At 35.8% G+C, this 18994-nt stretch overlaps 2 protein-coding genes and 1 pseudogene across 3 annotated transcripts in view; 1 reads left to right on the forward strand and 2 right to left on the reverse strand.

Moving 5' to 3' along the window:
- The window catches only part of LOC115450138 (homeobox protein Nkx-2.4), a 44581-nt gene extending 42848 nt beyond the window's left edge, over positions 1-1733 (reverse strand). Inside the window, exon 1 of one of the 2 annotated variants that reach the window (XM_030178121.2) lies at positions 1464-1733. In XM_030178121.2, coding sequence (XP_030033981.1) covers positions 1464-1690 — 227 coding nt within the window. In that variant the 5' untranslated portion in view covers positions 1691-1733. The remainder of the gene's footprint in view (positions 1-1463) is intronic. The other variant, XM_030178128.2, reaches the window with a different exon arrangement.
- Positions 1734-8838: 7105 nt separating this feature from the next.
- LOC115450283 (peptidyl-prolyl cis-trans isomerase FKBP4) lies at positions 8839-14515 on the reverse strand. The gene is made up of 3 exons (XM_030178284.2): positions 13968-14515; positions 13253-13399; positions 8839-12653 (listed from the first exon to the last, which is right to left on the reverse strand). The coding sequence occupies exons 1-3, from the start codon at positions 14391-14393 to the stop codon at positions 12357-12359; spliced, it is 870 nt and encodes a 289-aa protein (XP_030034144.1). The 5' UTR covers positions 14394-14515; the 3' UTR covers positions 8839-12356.
- A 1070-nt stretch (positions 14516-15585) lies between these two features.
- LOC119188341 lies at positions 15586-18705 on the forward strand (annotated as a pseudogene).
- Positions 18706-18994: the final 289 nt, after the last annotated feature.

An 18994-nucleotide genomic window follows, 5' to 3' on the forward strand; every position in this document is an offset into this window, starting at 1 on the left:
CGTTTCTCAAAACCTTAGATAATTTTGTTATTAAATATTTACGTTATGTAGTATTGCGTCGTATATTATGAGTTTTTCTTTGTAACTACTTTTGTTTTTAGTACTACGGTTACGTTTTTCAAAACCCTAGATGATTTTGTTGTTAAATATTTACGTTATGTGATAAAACATCCTAAAAAGTAATGCGTACTAAAATTCGATCTAATTTATTTATTTGGGTACGTACGGACACTGTTTATTAACGTAAAATATTTTAAAAGTAAAATGTAACCGAACATTCTACTTGGTTAGCGGTGGTTTGCAGATACAGTTGGTATTCTTGGCTAGGCTCCGAGAAAGAGTAGAAATTTTGGATTTATGGCAGTTTCAGACAAATTATGTACAAAAAAGACGAAATAAATGTGAATCTATTATAATATATAGCCATTTATGTTAGAGTAAAAGTTGTAATTATGCGAAAGTTATTTTTAAGTTATCAATGATTTGAGATTTTAATAAGAATAATAAAATTAAAATTTATATTTCAATATCAAATAATAATGCTAATTGTTAATAACTTATGCCTAATTTGTTATACTAAAATGCCTAATTTGTTATATTATTTTATTAATCAAATTGTTTTACAAGAGTTACTTAAATTAAAAAAACTTCAATTTATTTTATTATTAAACAACAAACCTAATTATAATCAACAATTAGCCCTATTTTTTTGTTTAGGTAATTTTAAAATTATTTAATTTTATTGTAATACCTACTATATTAATATATTTATATATTATTATTACTTTAAATGAAGGAAGCAGACAGCAACAGTATTATTTATTTTATGAAAGCTAATTTGGCATAAGTTATTATTTACACTTAGAAATTTTATTCCGGAATCACAAAAACTTTAGGTAATAAGATTAATTTTTAAAAAACACCGCAATATTTTATAAATCCTGCCATTTGGTTTTATTTGCTTTTTATGAAAAATTATTGTTTATTATTTTATTCCGTTGAAAAATTTCGGCTATTTGATAGAGCTAGGCTCGCACAACACAAGTATATTCACTACATATAGCACATACTATGCATGTATGTACTTGTATACCGCACTTCACTATCACATAATGTCCCGTGTGACACTGAATATTTTAAGTTAATTGTATTCATGTAAGCACTGGTGTAGCGCGCCATGAGACTACAAAGGAGGCCGGATTGAGAGCACGCCGTCGCGAATTATTTACTACAACTCGTCAGTAATTCAGTAACGCGGGGGTACAAGAGCCGCTAGAGTACAAGAAGTGTTACACATGCCCGCAAGTGACCGTCACTTGACCGCGCCACAACATACCTGCACAAACAAACGTCACCCAACTATATCCTTCGACTACGAGCGACGCTCAAGCACTCTCGTCGGGACCTTCGCCACTCGAAAAATCAGCGGGTGGGTCCTCCCCCCCTCGGATCGATCGACGCACCTGTACGGCGACGGCGGGTTGTTGGCCAGCTCGAGCTTGCGGTACTCCTCTATCGGCGACAGTATATCCGTGACGGAGAATGGCGTGGAGTGCTGGAGCTGCAGCTGGGACAGATTCTGCTGCAGCAGCGCCGACTTCGGCGACAGGCTCATCGCCAGCTCGGCGGCGCTCAGCTCCGGCAGCGCCTCCGCCGGACACGGCGAGTAGCCGCCGCCCTCCGCGGACATCCGACCGGCCGACACTCGACGCCACTCGACGGCTCAGCCTCTAGTGGCTCTCGGGGCGAGAGTGGCGGCCGGAGCCCCCGGGCCCCGGCGCGCGAGGTCCCGCCCCTGCCCGCCCCGGGCCGGGCCGACCGCCGCCGCGCCGCACCACTCCGCACCGCGCCGCGGCTCGTGATTGGCGCGCGCGGTGGGCCAGCCCGCGCAGGCCGCGCGCCGCTGCGGGCGCAGTCGCTGCGAGGAGGCCGGAGGGGCGCCGCCGCCGTCGGCTGGCCTGTCACCGCCGCGCCGCGCCGCGCCGCGCCGCGCCGCGCCGCGCCGCGCCGCGCCGAGCCGCTCCGGTAACGCGCCTACACCTGGTATCCATGTATCTATGTCTGCCGCGCCGCGACCATCCGTTGTTGTGAAATACAATACTGATGCAAGCAAAGTGTTGTCGCACATTAGTTCCGAATCAGTTATTAGGCCTCCGATTATTTATTATTAGCTCTTCAATAGAGTTGAATTAGAAGCTGCAAATTATAGGTATAAACAGTAACTGTGTTTCTCTACAAATTATTTTGTATAATCGCCGCTTTTTATTTGTTTTACATAAATAAACATTTTCAAGGTATAACATTTAACGTATTTCATAGTTGATTATAATCATTTACCTTATAGCAGATACAAGTATGAAATGTAAAGAAACAATTAAGTACAAATAACACAACGCTTTTTTATCATATCGTTTTTTTGAGTACTTTATAGTTAGATTATAATATCTTGTGTGACCTAATGACTGCGTAGTATCTAAACCCGTAAACTCTACGGTGTCGTGGGCTCAATTCGCAACTGAAGTACTTACAGTATAAGCAAGTTTTTCGATACTAAAACACATAATGCTCTGAATTACATAAGTATATATCCAATAAAACTATAAGCTCTTTGTTACCTTGTAAAACACAAACGTGGCCGATCGTAGGTATAATTTCGGAACAGCGCAATTCTTGATTTAGCAATCAGATTATAACCAACTATAATGTAATAAGGCCTTCTGCCCTGATCAGTGTTGTCTTTACTACTCTTAGCCTTAGATTAGCTCTAAGCCTTAGCTCTAAGCCTTAGCCTTATTTTAAGGTAAATGCGTAGTACAATACTGATTAATATTATAAGTAAGTATATTTAAGTGACAACTGCTTACATATTACGTCTCGTATGACTATCTCTTCTCAGTTCGTGTATATGATGACAGCGGTGTAAAACTGGTGCAAGTAGGAAGGTCAGTATATATTGTTTATTGATTGAAATAGGTGAAGATGGTGTAAGATCATATAAGAATATGATAAAAAAAATTGGTTTGAAAATGGTACCCGTATTTATAGTGTAAATAATAGGTATATTTCTGATTTGTTATGTTTACGCGAAGATTAGACACTGAAATAAAACTATTTTGCTGATTTTATATAATTTTCTCGTGACGTTTCTGAAAACTTTGCAGCTTTCATGGTCACAGTTCATGACAAGGTGACGGTAATAGATAGGTATATTTAATTAATAATTCATATATATCCATGCTTATATTATATATGCAAAAGTCTAACTATTTGTTACGTTTTCATTGTTGAACCACTCACCTGATTTCGATGCAAGGTATAGGATAGTTTGAGACCCTGAGATTGACAAAGGCTACTTTATCCCGGGAAAATATATACCGGGATTCATATTCCGAAAACTCTTTAACACGCAGGAACCGTGAGCAAAACCAAGTGAATGGCGTTTTAAAGTAACTTGTAAAGATATTTAAACGTCCAGAAAATTATAGTTACAAAACTGTTTTTAACAAATTGTATTAACGTAAGCTGTTAATAAACCATAAACCTTTATCCCCCAAAGGGTAAGGCGAATACGTAATTAGAGCACCTACATTTCAAACTCACATCTATCCCATGATAAACGTTGTACCTGACGATATGTCGGAGTTATAAATGGGAAACTTAGGCATGTTTACTGAATCGAAAACGTGACAAATTTTAACTGTTTGAACTGGAAATAGTTCAAATCGAACTAACAGTTCCCCGGCAAGCATGCTGCCACAAAACTAATGAAACTATTATTGATTAACAAACTTTATTTGATATATTCAAGTCCATTCTAGATAATACAATGTAAATAAACTTCGAACTCTCAGTTTATCTATTATAATTGATATTATTGACAGATATGAACAAAAGTTTGTTCTAAAATAAAGTATTCTTTGAAATAAAACTATTTCAGATTTTATCGCAGTGTTTTTGTATTTTAATTTTCGCTCGACGTTTGGAACACTGCGGCCTCCAGTCACGGGGCAAACTGAGCTGTTGGTCGTTCGAAAAGTCAGTTTCATTTTCAAATTATACAATAGCTATTTTTTGATGTAATAAAAGTATATTACTTAGAAGAATAACGCCTAATAACACCTTAAACTAGAAGGCACCTAATCACGCAAATCAGCGATTTGATATTGAAGTTCTCGCATTATGCCCGTGATAGATATGTAATAGGTATTAATTCTCAGTTATTATCTGAAAACAAAGCTCTGATTTTCCTAACTGAATTTCGACCACGGCGGCCAATCTCAACGGAGACCAGCCAAGTATGCGGGAGGTATTATAGTGCACAAGTGTGTGCGCAATACACAGGTTCACTTTGTTCCTTCACTCTCATAGTCCGGTGAGACGGCAATCCGACATGACCGGAGAGGGATCAGGAGCAGGACCAATGGCTTTACGTACTTTCCGAAGCACGGGGTATCACACCGCCAACTTTCTGACTCCGAGCTGCAACTGGGTAATTTTTTAAGATGGAAAAACCCAGTCATAATTATTTTGGCCTGGCCTGGGATTCGAACCCGGGACCTCAGCGGTAGTTGCACTCGTACTGTGGACAATTACAACTACGCCACCGAGGCAATCACAAAGCATTAATTAACTACTATGGCGGTGGCAGGAAATAAAGCTCTGATGAATGGTTCCATATCATATTGAGCGAAGATTGGGAAAATACTTGCGGTACATTAGATATACAGGGACATTATGACATTACGTTAATAAATTAAACCATCGACTTGTCCTTTTGAAAACCTCACTTTACCATTAGGTATTCTTACCATAAAAATAACATAAAGAAGCGTAAGTATCACAAAAAATAATAGGGACTTTTTTTAAATGCCCCGTGACCCTTATTAGAATTTAGAAGGTACCCGAAGAGGATTTTTCAAAGCGGAAACATCACGCTTTCAGTCAGAAATAAATTTCACCCAAACGATATTCCCACTAAACTACAAAATAATCAACAAGTCAGAAAGAAAACTGGGGTTTTTGGAAAAAATAATTATTATTTATGGATGATTTTTGGCACAATGTTAGCAGAGGTAACGATGAATATGTTGTCTCATTTAATAACGCTATGTTAAAATTATCTACTCAATATGTTTGTGATCTTTATACTGTTCCACTGTAGTGTACAAGTCTCCTCTACTACTGAGAAGGTTCAGATCTTAATCCACCACATAATACACGGCTGATATATTTAATTGTTATGATTCCATCTTGCAGAGTTGTATACGTGTCATTTAGAGATAATGTTGAGCATAATTAAAAAAGTAGGTTTGAGGATCTACTTATAGAATTGATAGTGAAATATTACGTGATTTAGTCAACATTGAGTTATGGCTAATATACCGATAGACTGTTACATATCGAGATATATGGCACTTCCGTAGTACCTAGTTGCGACTTAATGGTTTAAATCTATGTACCTACCTACTAGGTGTTGCTCGCGTGATAGTCCTTTCCTGGTATTAAAGTGCCACTCTACTTTACCGGGATAAAAAGATAGAAAGCGACTTAAAATATGCTAGCCCAATTAAATCCATGGAGCGCTCCATAACGCCATCTGTAGGACACCAACGCTATCAATTAACAAAAAGGATTAAAAACTTCAAATATTTCCTATTAATATCGGAATAAAAAATATTCTATATGATAATCCAAGATATGCTATCATGGTATGGTGTATCCATGTGCCAATTTTCATTTCAATATATTCCGCGATTTTTGCGTTTACTTCTAACAAACATCTAAACATTTTTACAAACTTTCTCATTTATAATACTAGTAAGAAGTAAAACTAATAAGTTTAATACTAATAAGACAAAACAGACTAAAGTGCTGACGTTTCAAATTGGATCCCTGAGTCGGGCAAAGTGATATTGGGTTTTTCTACTCAGTATCTGCCCGGAATCTAGAATTTCTGCCCAATACGGCTAGCCCCTGACATATCATGGGACGGATAACACAACGGAGAGTGGGAATACAAGTTGCGCCTCACCTACTCCTTCGAGGATAAACAATAATAGTAAGCTGAGTTAAGACTAACAAGATGCTTATGTCACCATTTGCATAGCAAAATATGGCTAGATATTGGTGATGGTCGTTCGGTGTGAAACTGCCGAGACAAAACTTCAAATCCCAAGGGCACACTCCTCAGACTTTTTTAAAATGATGTGTGTATTCTTTGTGAATTACCGTTTGCTTTAACGGTAAAGGGAAACATCGTGACGAAACGTGCATACCTGAGAAGTTTGAGGGTGTATGAAGTCTACTAATCAGCACTAGGCCAGCGTGGTGGACTAAGGCTTCACCCGTCCCAGTAGTAGGGTATTTATTTAAATACTTATGTTGATTGTAATCTGGTTTTATTCTTTTACCCCATAACTCATTTATGCTATTCACTCCGCTTCCTGGTACTCCATTTTCTTCTTTTTGTAGTAAACAGACACGCGTGGCTTAATCCTCTAATAGGTAAGCAGAAGATCAACCAGACCATCCACTATTGTACCATGGTTTCCATCCCATAACAAGATATAAGCCCTCAGGGCGATACAATTTCGAACCACACCCCATACAATTCTACGCCACCAACGCAGTTTTTATAGTACCACAAGTATAATTTTATATTTACTTATATAACAGCATCGCGTTTTTTAATGCTGCCATCTATCATGACGAAGTCCGAAACATTTGGTACTTGTCAAGTCAGAAAGAATATGTTGTGTTGCACTAATTGCAGTATATATTTTTGTCATGAGATATCTCCAATCTCCATGAAAGCAGGTACAAAGTAATTCCATAGATGTCTTTTTCTCATGACCAAAGTAACTCAATTACCTTCTATAGATTTTGTTATCTTGGGCGATCGCTGACATAAACCATCATTCATTTGTTATTTACGGTCCTAATGGGTACATTTTATAAAAAAATACACATAGGTCTGCAGATAGGTGGGTGTGCAGTTCTGAAACCATCATGAATACTTGGAATCATATATTTACCTGTGATATTATCTTCTTTTTCAGACTATTGCATCGTCGAATCTTGTCTACTCTGCCATCCATCGAAGAGTGGAAGACTGCATTAAGTAAAGACAGATCTGCGTTAATGAAGTATATTAGATTTACACAAACTTGCTGACAAGAGTATCTACCGTATATACTTTGTGTCCAACAAGATAATTCTGACAATTGCATAATGCATTTCATTCTTCGATGGGCTGAACAAAACAATGGAAAACTACTGGTAAGGTGCGCTGTAATTAACCTATTATACGAGCTTCTATAACTGCGTTCATGCATGACCCAAAACTTGATCCTGGTTTGGTCATTAATGCGCCACTCCACAGTCCGCCCTGTGCCTTCGCCCCGCACCAGTTACGGCTATAATGGTGAGTGCAGTTACAAAGAAAATCGAGCGAGAAAAGTTATACCTTTTAACGATCGGCACAGTAATACAGACGTAAGTATTTTCTTCACATCTTTATTAAAACATCTATGTTATAGGCAAGGAGGACCACGCATGCTGACAAACTAATATAACATGGTACGTATTTCAGATTTTTAAGTTCAAGCCAAGATGGTGGAGACAATGGTTCCTAAGCTATGCACGTCGTAAATGAATACTGTAGTGCAACATGAATATTTTAATATCAGCGCCATCTACGACTCACCTTGTTTATATTTACAATATGGCAAAGCGCAGCACAGAATATTTTTTACTGTCAAACTATTATCAAAATCCATTAACACAACAATAACGCAATTTATAATAATTTACACATAATGCTATTTATTATTGTTTTACATGTAAAACAGATTTTTCCTACTGCTCTTTATCTTTCTATTTGCAAAGATGGCTGCCACAAGAGACTCTCGAGTTTCATTGTTTGGTGACAAATGTGTACCACGGTTCATCCTAGCTCACAGAAAATACAGCATAAATAGAAAATAACCTTGCTATAGCCTGACCAAGAAAATATAAAACCTCCCTATGTTGTCAAATAAGCCATTAATTTATTGTACTAGCGACGTTAACTTTAAAAGGATGGAAAAAAATATATAATGTTCAAAGCAGGTTTTTTATTTTCCTGGACAGGCTATAGCCATCAATCTACAATAAAAATACATAAGAAATTAAATACCAGGCTACTACTTAAATGAAGCTTTAGTAATAATATTTTTAATGTGCTATTGTTAAGTGAAATAAATTTTATATATATGCATCTTGTTTCATTTTACTCCCAATAGTATTGTAAACTGTTTCAAATATTTTTTCCGTAAATAAACAATCACGACATAAATTACGGAAACAATTATTGTGATTAAGACGCAGTAAGACAGAACTCTTCGGCAGATCATTATGCCTTTAAAAATCTTTGTCTAAAAGCGCCTGGGGGCGTTGATATTACTCTAAACTAGATTTTTTTGGAAATTAAGTTTATAGTAAATAGGTTAAAAATGTGGGTACAGCGACCTCTACCGTGACATCAAATAAGTACTGAGCATAAGTTGTTGGGATTGAAAAATATCTTATTACATTACATAGCACCTGGGCTATTTAGCAAAATCATGTTGGTATAAACTGAAGCATATCTGACATGTTGGTGGTTCCGAGTTCGATACCCGGAACAAAAGCCACAACAAAGTTTAAATTAAAAAAAACCTTAACCCAAACGGTATTAAAATATTAATTTCAGGGGTCAGGAACAAGTACTTCAAACATAATATTAGTTATATATGCCCTTGGGGCTTTGCATAAGCCTACAAAAATGTCTATACTAAAAAGTCTAATAAAAATACAACACACTTATTATAGTTTATTTATAAAGTTTTTCTTATAGTAATTTTACAATAATATGTACAATTATATTATTCTACTTATCCAAGAATAATGGCTGTAGTATAAATCCAAACTATGCTTCACTTTTCAAAATATTATAACTGCCTACTTTCTAAATAGTTTTGCGTACGCGACATGACTGTCGTGGTGAGGTTCCTAGTTCGAAAGATGTTAGCTTCAATCCAGGGCCGTAGCTAAGGGGGGGGCATTGTGGGGCAATGCCCTACCATAAAATACTAATACTAAGCATGATTTTATATACAATATCGTATTAAATTAAAAAATTGCAACAGACAATCGCAAGACCAAAGGTCAATCTATTTATTTCCTGTATGCAGTTGCGAACAATACCCCGAGATATTTAATTTCAAATTTTCTAAATTAGCATAAATTCGAGTTTTACAGGTGTTAACACCTTAATAATCAACAAAATTATACATAACTACCCAATCAGAATATATGGAGCAGCGGGTTTTTTATTTCACGATTTGGAAGTTAGTTCCATAGTAAGTTATTCGTAATGATAAGTGGAATAACCCTCTTTCGAGATTTAAGGGTATTTTGTTACAATCTGTATATTACCCTAATAATTAAGTAAGTAGTAACCTGACTCATTTATGTTCGTGAGTCAAGAAAGCCAAAAATCAATTGACCAGCTCAGATCTAGTAACATTTTTACTTCCGCCCTAGCTTTAATCACAGCTGCCCTAAATTCAAGTCTAGCTACGGCCCTACTTCAATCCCGAGGCCTTATTCTCTATGACGGTGTAAACTGGCAACACAGCCACATTACTTTATCTTTGTGAAATTACCATGGAATGATATTCTGTATGCCAATTTCAATAGGGAAGTTATCTATGTTTGAAACTGAATATAATACAAAAAGAGATTCCTCTGTGAAATCATTATCATATAACATGGACCTGAAATGGCGAAATGTAAGTTACACTTCTGCATATCTTCGAAAAGGGGAAAGCGTGATGCTACGTTTATATTACCTTAATATACATACTTAATGTACACGGACAAAGTAAATGGCTTCATAGTAGAGGACAATGCCAATATAAACAGATTTGGTGGAGTGCTGAATTCAATCTCCTTTTTTTTTATTTCTTTGAATGACGAAACGAGGTCGCCGTTCGCTTTATGTTAAGCGATACAACCGCCCATAAACAGTAGAAACACCATCCAACACCTTGAATTACAAAGTATTGTTTGGTATTCCACTGCGCTCGCCATCCTGAGACATGAGATGTTAAGTTATTATGGCCAGTTACAATGGCTACAATGTATAGTGTATAACACTACAGGTTCAAATCAATTATTTAATTCCATTAAAACTGGTAAAGTAGGTACTTAGAGCTGGTATAGTATGCTAACTGACGTTGACTACTGTCTATTTTACCGTATCCACGGGGCTTAAGCCAGTACTAACCACACTGAGTCTCTGAGATACAAATGTTGTGAATATAGAAATGTCCTAGGGTCAAATATTTTAATAATTTATTCCTACAAATATACCTTATTTAAGTAATGCCTGTTATTACAATATTTATATGAGAGATTGAAAACATTAATTCAACTATATAGAAGTATTTATTAATTATAATATATTCTGGTTGAAACAAGATATGGTGGCAGCGACGGCAGTGGACGTCGAGTATCTGTGTGGACTTTTTTGTTATATTTGAGTAAGTATCCTAAAGGTTATAATATAATTGTTAATTGTATCAAATACAGTGTCGCCATCTAGCGGTGCGTAAACACAATAATTTATGTAACATCAATGTAATCTATTGCCTATATATTCCCGCCATATTTAAAAAAGTTTAGTCTTACAACCAGACGCTAGTGTTTCAATAACATTTTAGTTCAGAATAATAACTAAAGCTATAGAAGCCGTACTAAATAAAAAATGTGAAACAGTAACATTATTCATGTCGGGCAACGCAAGAGAGTGAGAGAAACAAAAAATATTTAATGTTTTTAATTTATTTCGAAAGAGCCAGCAGATGAAATGACAATTCGAATTAAATTAGTTAAATTTATATTTTTTTCCTCCCTGGATAAACTAATGCGTCTTTACATCGACGAGGTAAACAAAAAACCGCGCCACGTTGTGGTGAAATATGGAACTAATGTCTTGTACGGCGAACGTTAACTTTAAAACGAAAAAGAATAATGCCCTTCAAAGTCAACCCAACAGAACTTGCACAACGTTGCCTGGCGATAAAAATAAGACATAACGATGGCATCTACCCAGTCAGTAAAAAATTACGTGAAAACTGGTGACAACTTTGTAAATTTTGAATGCAACAATGAGTATGCATGTCCTCCCCACATCTTACCAAAGCCGTAAGTTGAAACAGTGTCAATGTAAGGCTTTAATAGCTAAAGTACAGTTTCTATAGTTTAAGTTATTATTCTGAGTACTTCATCCTTACCTAATTGTATTAAAACAACACTAACAAAATATAAAACTACAAAATATAATCATAGGCTGGCTTGCATGACTGACTAAATATTCTTTACTCAAACAGCCTTTTTCATAAAAATGTGAACCGTCACATAAATATATAACCCAACCAAATACAAAAGATCAAACTAATCTGTGCTTCCAAATAAATGGTGATAAAATGAGTACTATCTATATTAGCTATTTAATATTACTACTTTCAAATAAAATTTGCTTCAAACTTGTGAAACATGCTTTAACTATATTTTGATCATACTGCTGTCTTTGTCAACTTCTAATGAATGAAAGAGACAGCACGAGGTTCTAAATGGGTTTACCTAAAACATAAATGTTGTGTTTGTGGCCACTCTATGGTCACTAAAAAGTAAATTGTATGATTGACATTTGTCATTGTAATAAAAGAATATTATATGAAAATGTACATATTATAACTTCATTTACAATTAATACATAATAATAAATATGTTTGCTAAATAGCAAGTTGTGCAAACCAGCCTAAATATAAAATATAAACTATCACAGAAATGAGTTTCTGAAAAATGTATTTAGTTAAGGCCACATTCACACAAAGAGAGGCATAGAAATGAACGCGTGATGGCAACTAAATAAAAAATGTAATATGGAATGGGATTTTAGTATCTTGTTGACAAATTGATTATCAAGCTTGATAATAAGTTATTTAAATGTATATTAAGTACTTATGTCATAATAGCTTCCAATATTATACTATAATATGGCAGGCTCCAATCTAATAAAGTACTTACCCGAAATAATGGAATTATGAATTATATTAACAGAGCCGAACATTATGCAGTATAAGATATCTTGGCCATTTATTTACATATTACATGATTCAATGACTCAGTACATGGCGAATCTCAAAATATGAGCGTAAACCAAATTAAACCTTGTGTAAGCAGTAGCCACAGTCGAAAATTCAACCTCTGATCTGAGCGAATGGTGCCAAAAAGAGCCGATGTAACAAGGCTCTTACAAATGCATACCATCAGGTAAACATCTTCTTAATAACCTCCGAGTAACTCTTATTGATCTTCTCAATCTTGGGTTTCAATTCCTTTGCCTTCTGCTGGGCCGATTTATCGTTAGGGAACAGTCGGAGGGCATGCTGTATGTCCTCCCAGGCTTCTTCGTACATATCCAGCCCCGAGTATGCCACGGAGCGACGGTATAAGGACTTTATGTTGTCTGGTTGAAGTGCCAAGGCTTTGTTGCAGAGGACAAGGGCACCTTCAAAGCAACCGAAGTAGAGCTGGCAATGAGCTAAGTTGTTGTATAATTTTATCTGAAAAAAAAAAGAGATATATTCAATATTAGTATAGTCAATAACATATTATGTGGTAAATACCTGCTGTTTATTTTTTATGACATACCCAGTAACAAAGTAATAGAATGCTTTGTACTTACATACATACTTTAAGAAAAGGAATCAAAGGATACAGACATTTTTATGATGAATCTAGAAATTTCTTATATTGAAATATTTTATCGTACATAAAACATTGATTACTGTTTTTTTGTTTGAAATGATACATAACACAAACCTATAGTATTTGCTAAATTATTTTAGACACAAAAGGTTTGGTATTAAATGGATATATTGAAATTTTTGGTCTTATACAAAAAAGCTAAACTATAAATCAACAATCTCTAAATTCTACACAACTGTAAGAGACACGCTGGACAGAAGCCTGTGGAGGCAGATCATCCGCTCCAGATGCAACCCTAATGCTGACCACAATCCTCAGATATGAGGGATCGACTAGAGAGAGAAAGAGACAAAAAAGCACCATAACTGCTTAAGAAAAAGATTTTTAAGATATTATCCCTAATGTGGGTTAAATACAATAAGCACATGGTTAAAAAATAATTTGTAATTTATACCTTTGTATCCCTTAGTTCCTGGACTTTCTCCTCATCAATGAGCTCAGGATCAATTGGCTCTATGGCGATTATCATCTTCAGTGCTTTGCTGAACCGGTTAAATGCTTCCACCATCTTCTCTTGCTTGGCTAGTGTCACACCTCGCTCCTGGAAAAGTAAAATGAATAATTACAAAAATAGTTATTCACCAATAATATGTTGATATGGTAATGGACACTTGACTGATGACTCCAATTGCTACTATTTTTTTTCATTATTGGCACATGGAAGGTTTGTAGTGATTTATTTATCACAATTAAATGACGAATCAAGCATTCTTACCTAATAGTAGCAATAATGCCCAGAAACAATAACAATACTAAAGATCTTTCAATCATACAATACTTTATAGCACTCCATTGTGCTCATCTCCATGAGATAAAAGATCTAAGTCTCATAATTCCCAGTAATAACACTGGCTACAAGCTCTTTCACATCGGAACACAACAGTGCACATACACTGCTGCTTGCCAATAGACATCGATATTACAGAGGTATCTACCCAGAGGGCCCCTTACATAAGATAGACCTATCACAAGTAGAAGTTTAATAAAGTTTTGAAACTTTTTTCATAAAAAAAAATAAATAAATGAAAACAAATCAATTTTATGAATGACCAACATTATTAACTGAAGTGTAAAAATATTTGTCATTCATGAACCTATAAAATACTAACCTTATGATGCATTCCACATTCAAGCAGCCTCTGCCAACTCCAATCGCTGATCAGCTGCTCCTCAGTCACCTCCTTCAGGTGGATTTTGCACGTGATTTTCATCTCCAGTGCATCCTCAAGGTCTTTGTATATAAACGTTGCCTCACAGATCTCGCCGCAACACATCTGTTGAAGGACCAACTCCATATCTTCGTCTAAAAAACAGTCATTGTCGCCGATAATTATAATCCCATTGAAATTCCTGCTAAAGACCAGACATTCGGGTTCTATCTCGCAATATCCCGCGCTGTCTACGCATTTAACGTCGCTTATGCTGATCTTGCAACGAGATTCTTCATACGGGACCAAACTGTAGTCGCCGGTTTGGATCACTTTTTTCCGGATTTCTCTGTCGCTTCTCGAGCTAACCACGACTTCTTCGTTCATTTTTGCGTATGATCGTCTGGAACACGCTCTAGGCCAATATTCTGTTACAAATGAATAACAATTCTTGTAGAAAATCGCCGAATATTCCAAATGTCAAATTGCAAAATCAATGATGCTGGGTTCGCTGACCGCTGTCAATCGATAATCAAAACGTTATATTATTGCTCAAAATGATAAAACTTTTTTAAAATGTTTTTTGAGGTTTGAACACCATGGTTCCAATTGGAAAAACTTTTTACACATTATATATTATTTTTTAAAATGATATAATTTTTATGAAATAAAATTTGCTGTCTTTTTGTTTTAAATTTTATGTCAGAAATTCAGAAACAACAAACTGTCAAGTGTCATGTGGACTAAAAAAATTTTGAATGGTAGAACAATATATTTTTTGTATACAATAATTTGTTTAAAACTGTTGGTTTTATAATTTCTATGTGTATGCCTAGTGTAATTCAAGAAAACTGTGAACTTATTTACATAACTAGTACTATAATTGTAGATAAACTTGACAATTGTCAGGTATGTAAAATCCAGAATTATTTATCATTTTTCATACTCCTGTAAAGAAACTATTTACAAAATAATATTATAGAGTTAATAGATTCAAATTATAAACATCCTCATCATCTATCATCCTTTAATCTTTCCTAAGATAGTACACTGAACACCTCTTTGATAGAAGGTCGTGACGATATCTCAATTGTTTGGCATGTTTTCATAATGTACATATATGTTTGTGTATCATTCATTATTATATAAGTGATACCTTACATAGTTTCTGTCAGAAAATGGTGTTTGTACCATTCAACAAAACATAACCTTCATGATCATGGATCCTAATCCATAACAATATAGTTATATCAAAGCTTATATGTGAAGAACATAATTTACCGCGCTGTTCTACTGAAATACCTATTATTCATTAATAACACAGTTTCAAGTCACTTTTTGATACTGTGTTAATATTATACAATACATTACCCTTTTTTTAGTTATCAGGGTTTTCCGTATTGAGAGTTGGAATTGGACTAGGTCCCAAAAGCTGTTATTTAAATCAACTACTGCATAAAATTTTGTAAATGTAATTTTTACATTCATATTTTTCAATATATTTTCTTTAGATTATAAAGACATACTTTTAATTTCAGCAACAATGTCACTATTCCTGAGGTGTGTGGCTTTTAGTGTGCTCCGAGCTAGTCCACTCGGTCAGTCCACAACAACACCAAGGAGCCTGTCCTCCAGTAGTGAGAAACTTAATAGATTTTTTTATTATTTATTTTATATTTTTTATGTGAACTTCCAAAATTGACTCTATTGCATTAAATAGTGAGTGAAGTGACATTCAGATGTAGTAACTTATGGGAGAAGTTTATCCTTCACTAATCAACAAAATTGTGACATTGGTGTTAATTTTTATTAAACTGCCAAATTGATATTTAATGTTAGACTACTTCAGTGGCACAGTTGTATTACCGTGCAAAAGCAATACTGAGGTCTTGGGTACGCTCCCCAGAAGAGCAAAGCAATATTGGGTTTTTCTACTCAGTATCGGCCCAGAGTCTGAATTTGTGCTCAATATGGCGATAGGCTTACCTCCTACCACATCATGGAGCGGAATTACACTCAATGGAAAATGTGCACTATTAGCACCTCTGCCTACCCATTTGGTGATAAAAGGCGTAAGTGTGGATGTGTGACAATTAATATCATGTAAAAATTATTACATAATAATATGCTGTACTGATACTTCTTGTATCTTTGCTTATTTTATTGTAATTGCAGTTTCAGAGTTAACCCGTGGGAAATCACCAGATGCTGTGATGCTAATGTTGAAGACAGCCCCCAGCGCAACAGATGTCCTGGAGGCAGTCCAAGCAAACTTACAGCAGATGACGCCCAAACACTTGCTGCAAGCATTACGAATGCTTTTTCAGTTGCAAAAGACTGGCAAGTTAGTAAAATTAGGATATTTCTCCTAAAAGTCACTTCTATCTTTCCTCATTCCAACTTGATAACATTACTGCATATAATTTATAAAATAATAATGAACTCATTTGGCTGATATATTTGCTATGTTTTCAGAGTCACGCACAATACAGATGATCTAATCAGGGATCCAGCATTCGGCGTATTGTGCCAGAATTTTAAAAAGCACGCACGATCTATAGACGTAAACGAAGCAATTGAAGCGACAAAATTCCTGTCTTTCCTTGGTGTGCCTGTGGACTCCCTGATAATACAAACAATGCTACAGATAATCAGATGCGAGATCAACACGATTAATATACGTCAGATTATGTTTCTAGACTTCATACTAAATAGATTTGAGGAAAAGAATCATCTAGTGGATGCATTGAAATTGGCACTTCCTCTTGCTTTCCAAATCCACTTACCTCTGGAGATAGATAATGATGATCTACCGCTGCTAAGAGATATGCTGGCGTATTGCTGCTCTCACGACTTGCCTGATCGCTGCATAAATAACGTTGTTACCGGTATCCTTCTCCACAACCAGGCCATTGATGCTCAAATTGCTAAATATATCACCTGGGCGTTATGTCAAGTTAATTGTACTGCAGAAGTGTTCCCCACAAGAGCCAAACTTCTTAACAACTGCCTCGTTATTATGACGCAAAAATTACATGAATTACCTTATGATGATATACTGAGGACGGCTGCGAAACTCAAGGGAAGGATATTAGAGAAACATCCAGAGTATTATAATGAGCAATTGATGGATGGCATAGCTGACTATGTAGTGAAGAATAATTTGGAGTTTGACAAAGTGCTTCTTGTTGCAAGAGTATTGTCTCGAATTGTGAGTATATTTTGTCAAAATAGATGAAATACAATTTATACTTAAAAAATAATGGCAAAATGGTATAGGGCCCAATTTATAGATTATAATCGGTATAGAAAAATGGGACCAAAGATAATTATATTAATTAAAAATCATCATGATTTTCTCTAGCTTATTATTATAATATTATTGTAATGGCAGGCAATCATTTTGAACTCACTACCATTTGAGGGTGTTATTTTGTATATAAGAGTACCAATTTATAAAAATAAAATCTCATCATGTGATATCACAATGTTTTGGACTATTATAATCATAATGTCTTTTCCCAGGCTCACACCCACCTTGGCCTTGTGGAATACCTCTGTCAACTAGCAGTGTCCAACCCTACAACATTATCTAATGCGCGAACAAATGTTCTATTTGGCTTCATCAACTGCCTCTCAAACAGCAACTACTCGTCCAGACCCCTGACCAGTGGAATGAATTGCGCAGGCAGTTGTCTCTCAATCCAATCCTGGATGCCAAGAGTTTTACATTACCTTGGGCCAAAATGTGTCTCGAATTAGCCTCATTGGGCCACTATGAGGACAGACTGATCAGCAGGGTACTCTCCCAAGAATTCTTGGATGAGTACTTGTCTAGAGAGCAGAATACACTCGATTATCTTCAGCTCCTGACACTGAATGAGGCCGTCAAGACGCTCCATACCAAAGAGTTTAAGATGCCTCAAGAAATTTTAGATAAGGCCAAAAGTTTGTATCCGACTTCGCTATTGAGCGAAGAGTTAGAACGAAGTCTCGCTCAAGGGCTGGGCAGTCCAGAGTATGTGGTCAAAAATGTTATGCTGCAAAGTGGTATTGTTGCAGGTATGGTAATTTTTATTATTTCATTCCTGGTCATTTCAGATTCTTTTATTTCACACTCTATTACTATTTTCAGATGCCTTAGTATGTCTAAAAAATGGTTATCCACAAAAACTTCCAAGATTAAGTGGAAAAGGAAAGGTGCCTATAGAACAGCTCAATTTACCTAATGGAGGAATTGTGTAAGTGAACAATGGATATCCATACAAAACTTTTCTACGTAAAATGTACATCCATTTATTCGGCCAGATATTATTTCAACATCCAGATTAATTGTTTCTTTTCAGTGTTTGCATCATGAACTTTAAAGCAGGATGCTTCTCAATGAACAGCAATCGTCTCCGGGGTACATTCCGCCTGATTCTGGACACGCTAGAGAAGCAAGGATACGCAACCGTCGCTATAAATACAAATGAATGGCTCAACTCGCCACCCCACGAGCGGACACCTTACTTACTGCGCGAAATTAGCTACAAGTGTAGTGAAATCGGCATGAAATTATGTGCAACGTGATGAATACTAAAAATAACATTGACTCTGTGATCTCTTTGGTTTGTGTCCTTCAAGATGAAATTATGAGTGAATATGACGAGATTTTGTAGAATTGTTTTTATTGTTAAAATAAATGTATTATTTTTAATCTGTATTTTAAATGCAACAACTAAACGCAAAAATGTTGTCAAGTGTTATATCGATTCAAATTAACAGAATTTTCACTTCTTACGGCCGCCCATAAACAGTAGAAACACCATCCGACACCGTGAATAATAAAATATTGTTTGGTTATTGCACTGCGCTCACCATCCTGAGATATGGCTATAATGTCTTTCAAATCGAAACAACACACAAGAAAGAGACATTGCAGTGGTACGGGTACCTATTACCTACCCAAGCGGACTCTTATATATGAGAGACCTACCACCAGTAGG

This window comes from Manduca sexta, chromosome 13 (genome assembly GCF_014839805.1).
Source record: "Manduca sexta isolate Smith_Timp_Sample1 chromosome 13, JHU_Msex_v1.0, whole genome shotgun sequence".
Taxonomy (NCBI): Eukaryota; Metazoa; Arthropoda; class Insecta; order Lepidoptera; family Sphingidae; genus Manduca; species Manduca sexta.

Bases quoted from the DNA above. Each gene is read 5' to 3' on its own strand.
- LOC115450283 (XM_030178284.2), bottom strand. From the start codon at position 14,393: ATGAACGAAGAAGTCGTGGTTAGCTCGAGAAGCGACAGAGAAATCCGG. The intron at 13,400-13,967 runs GTTAGTATTTTA...TTACTTTTCCAG, and splicing joins AATGTGGAATGCATCATAAG to GAGCGAGGTGTGACACTAGC. The intron at 12,654-13,252 runs GTATAAATTACA...TTTTTTTTTCAG, and splicing joins AGGAACTAAGGGATACAAAG to ATAAAATTATACAACAACTT.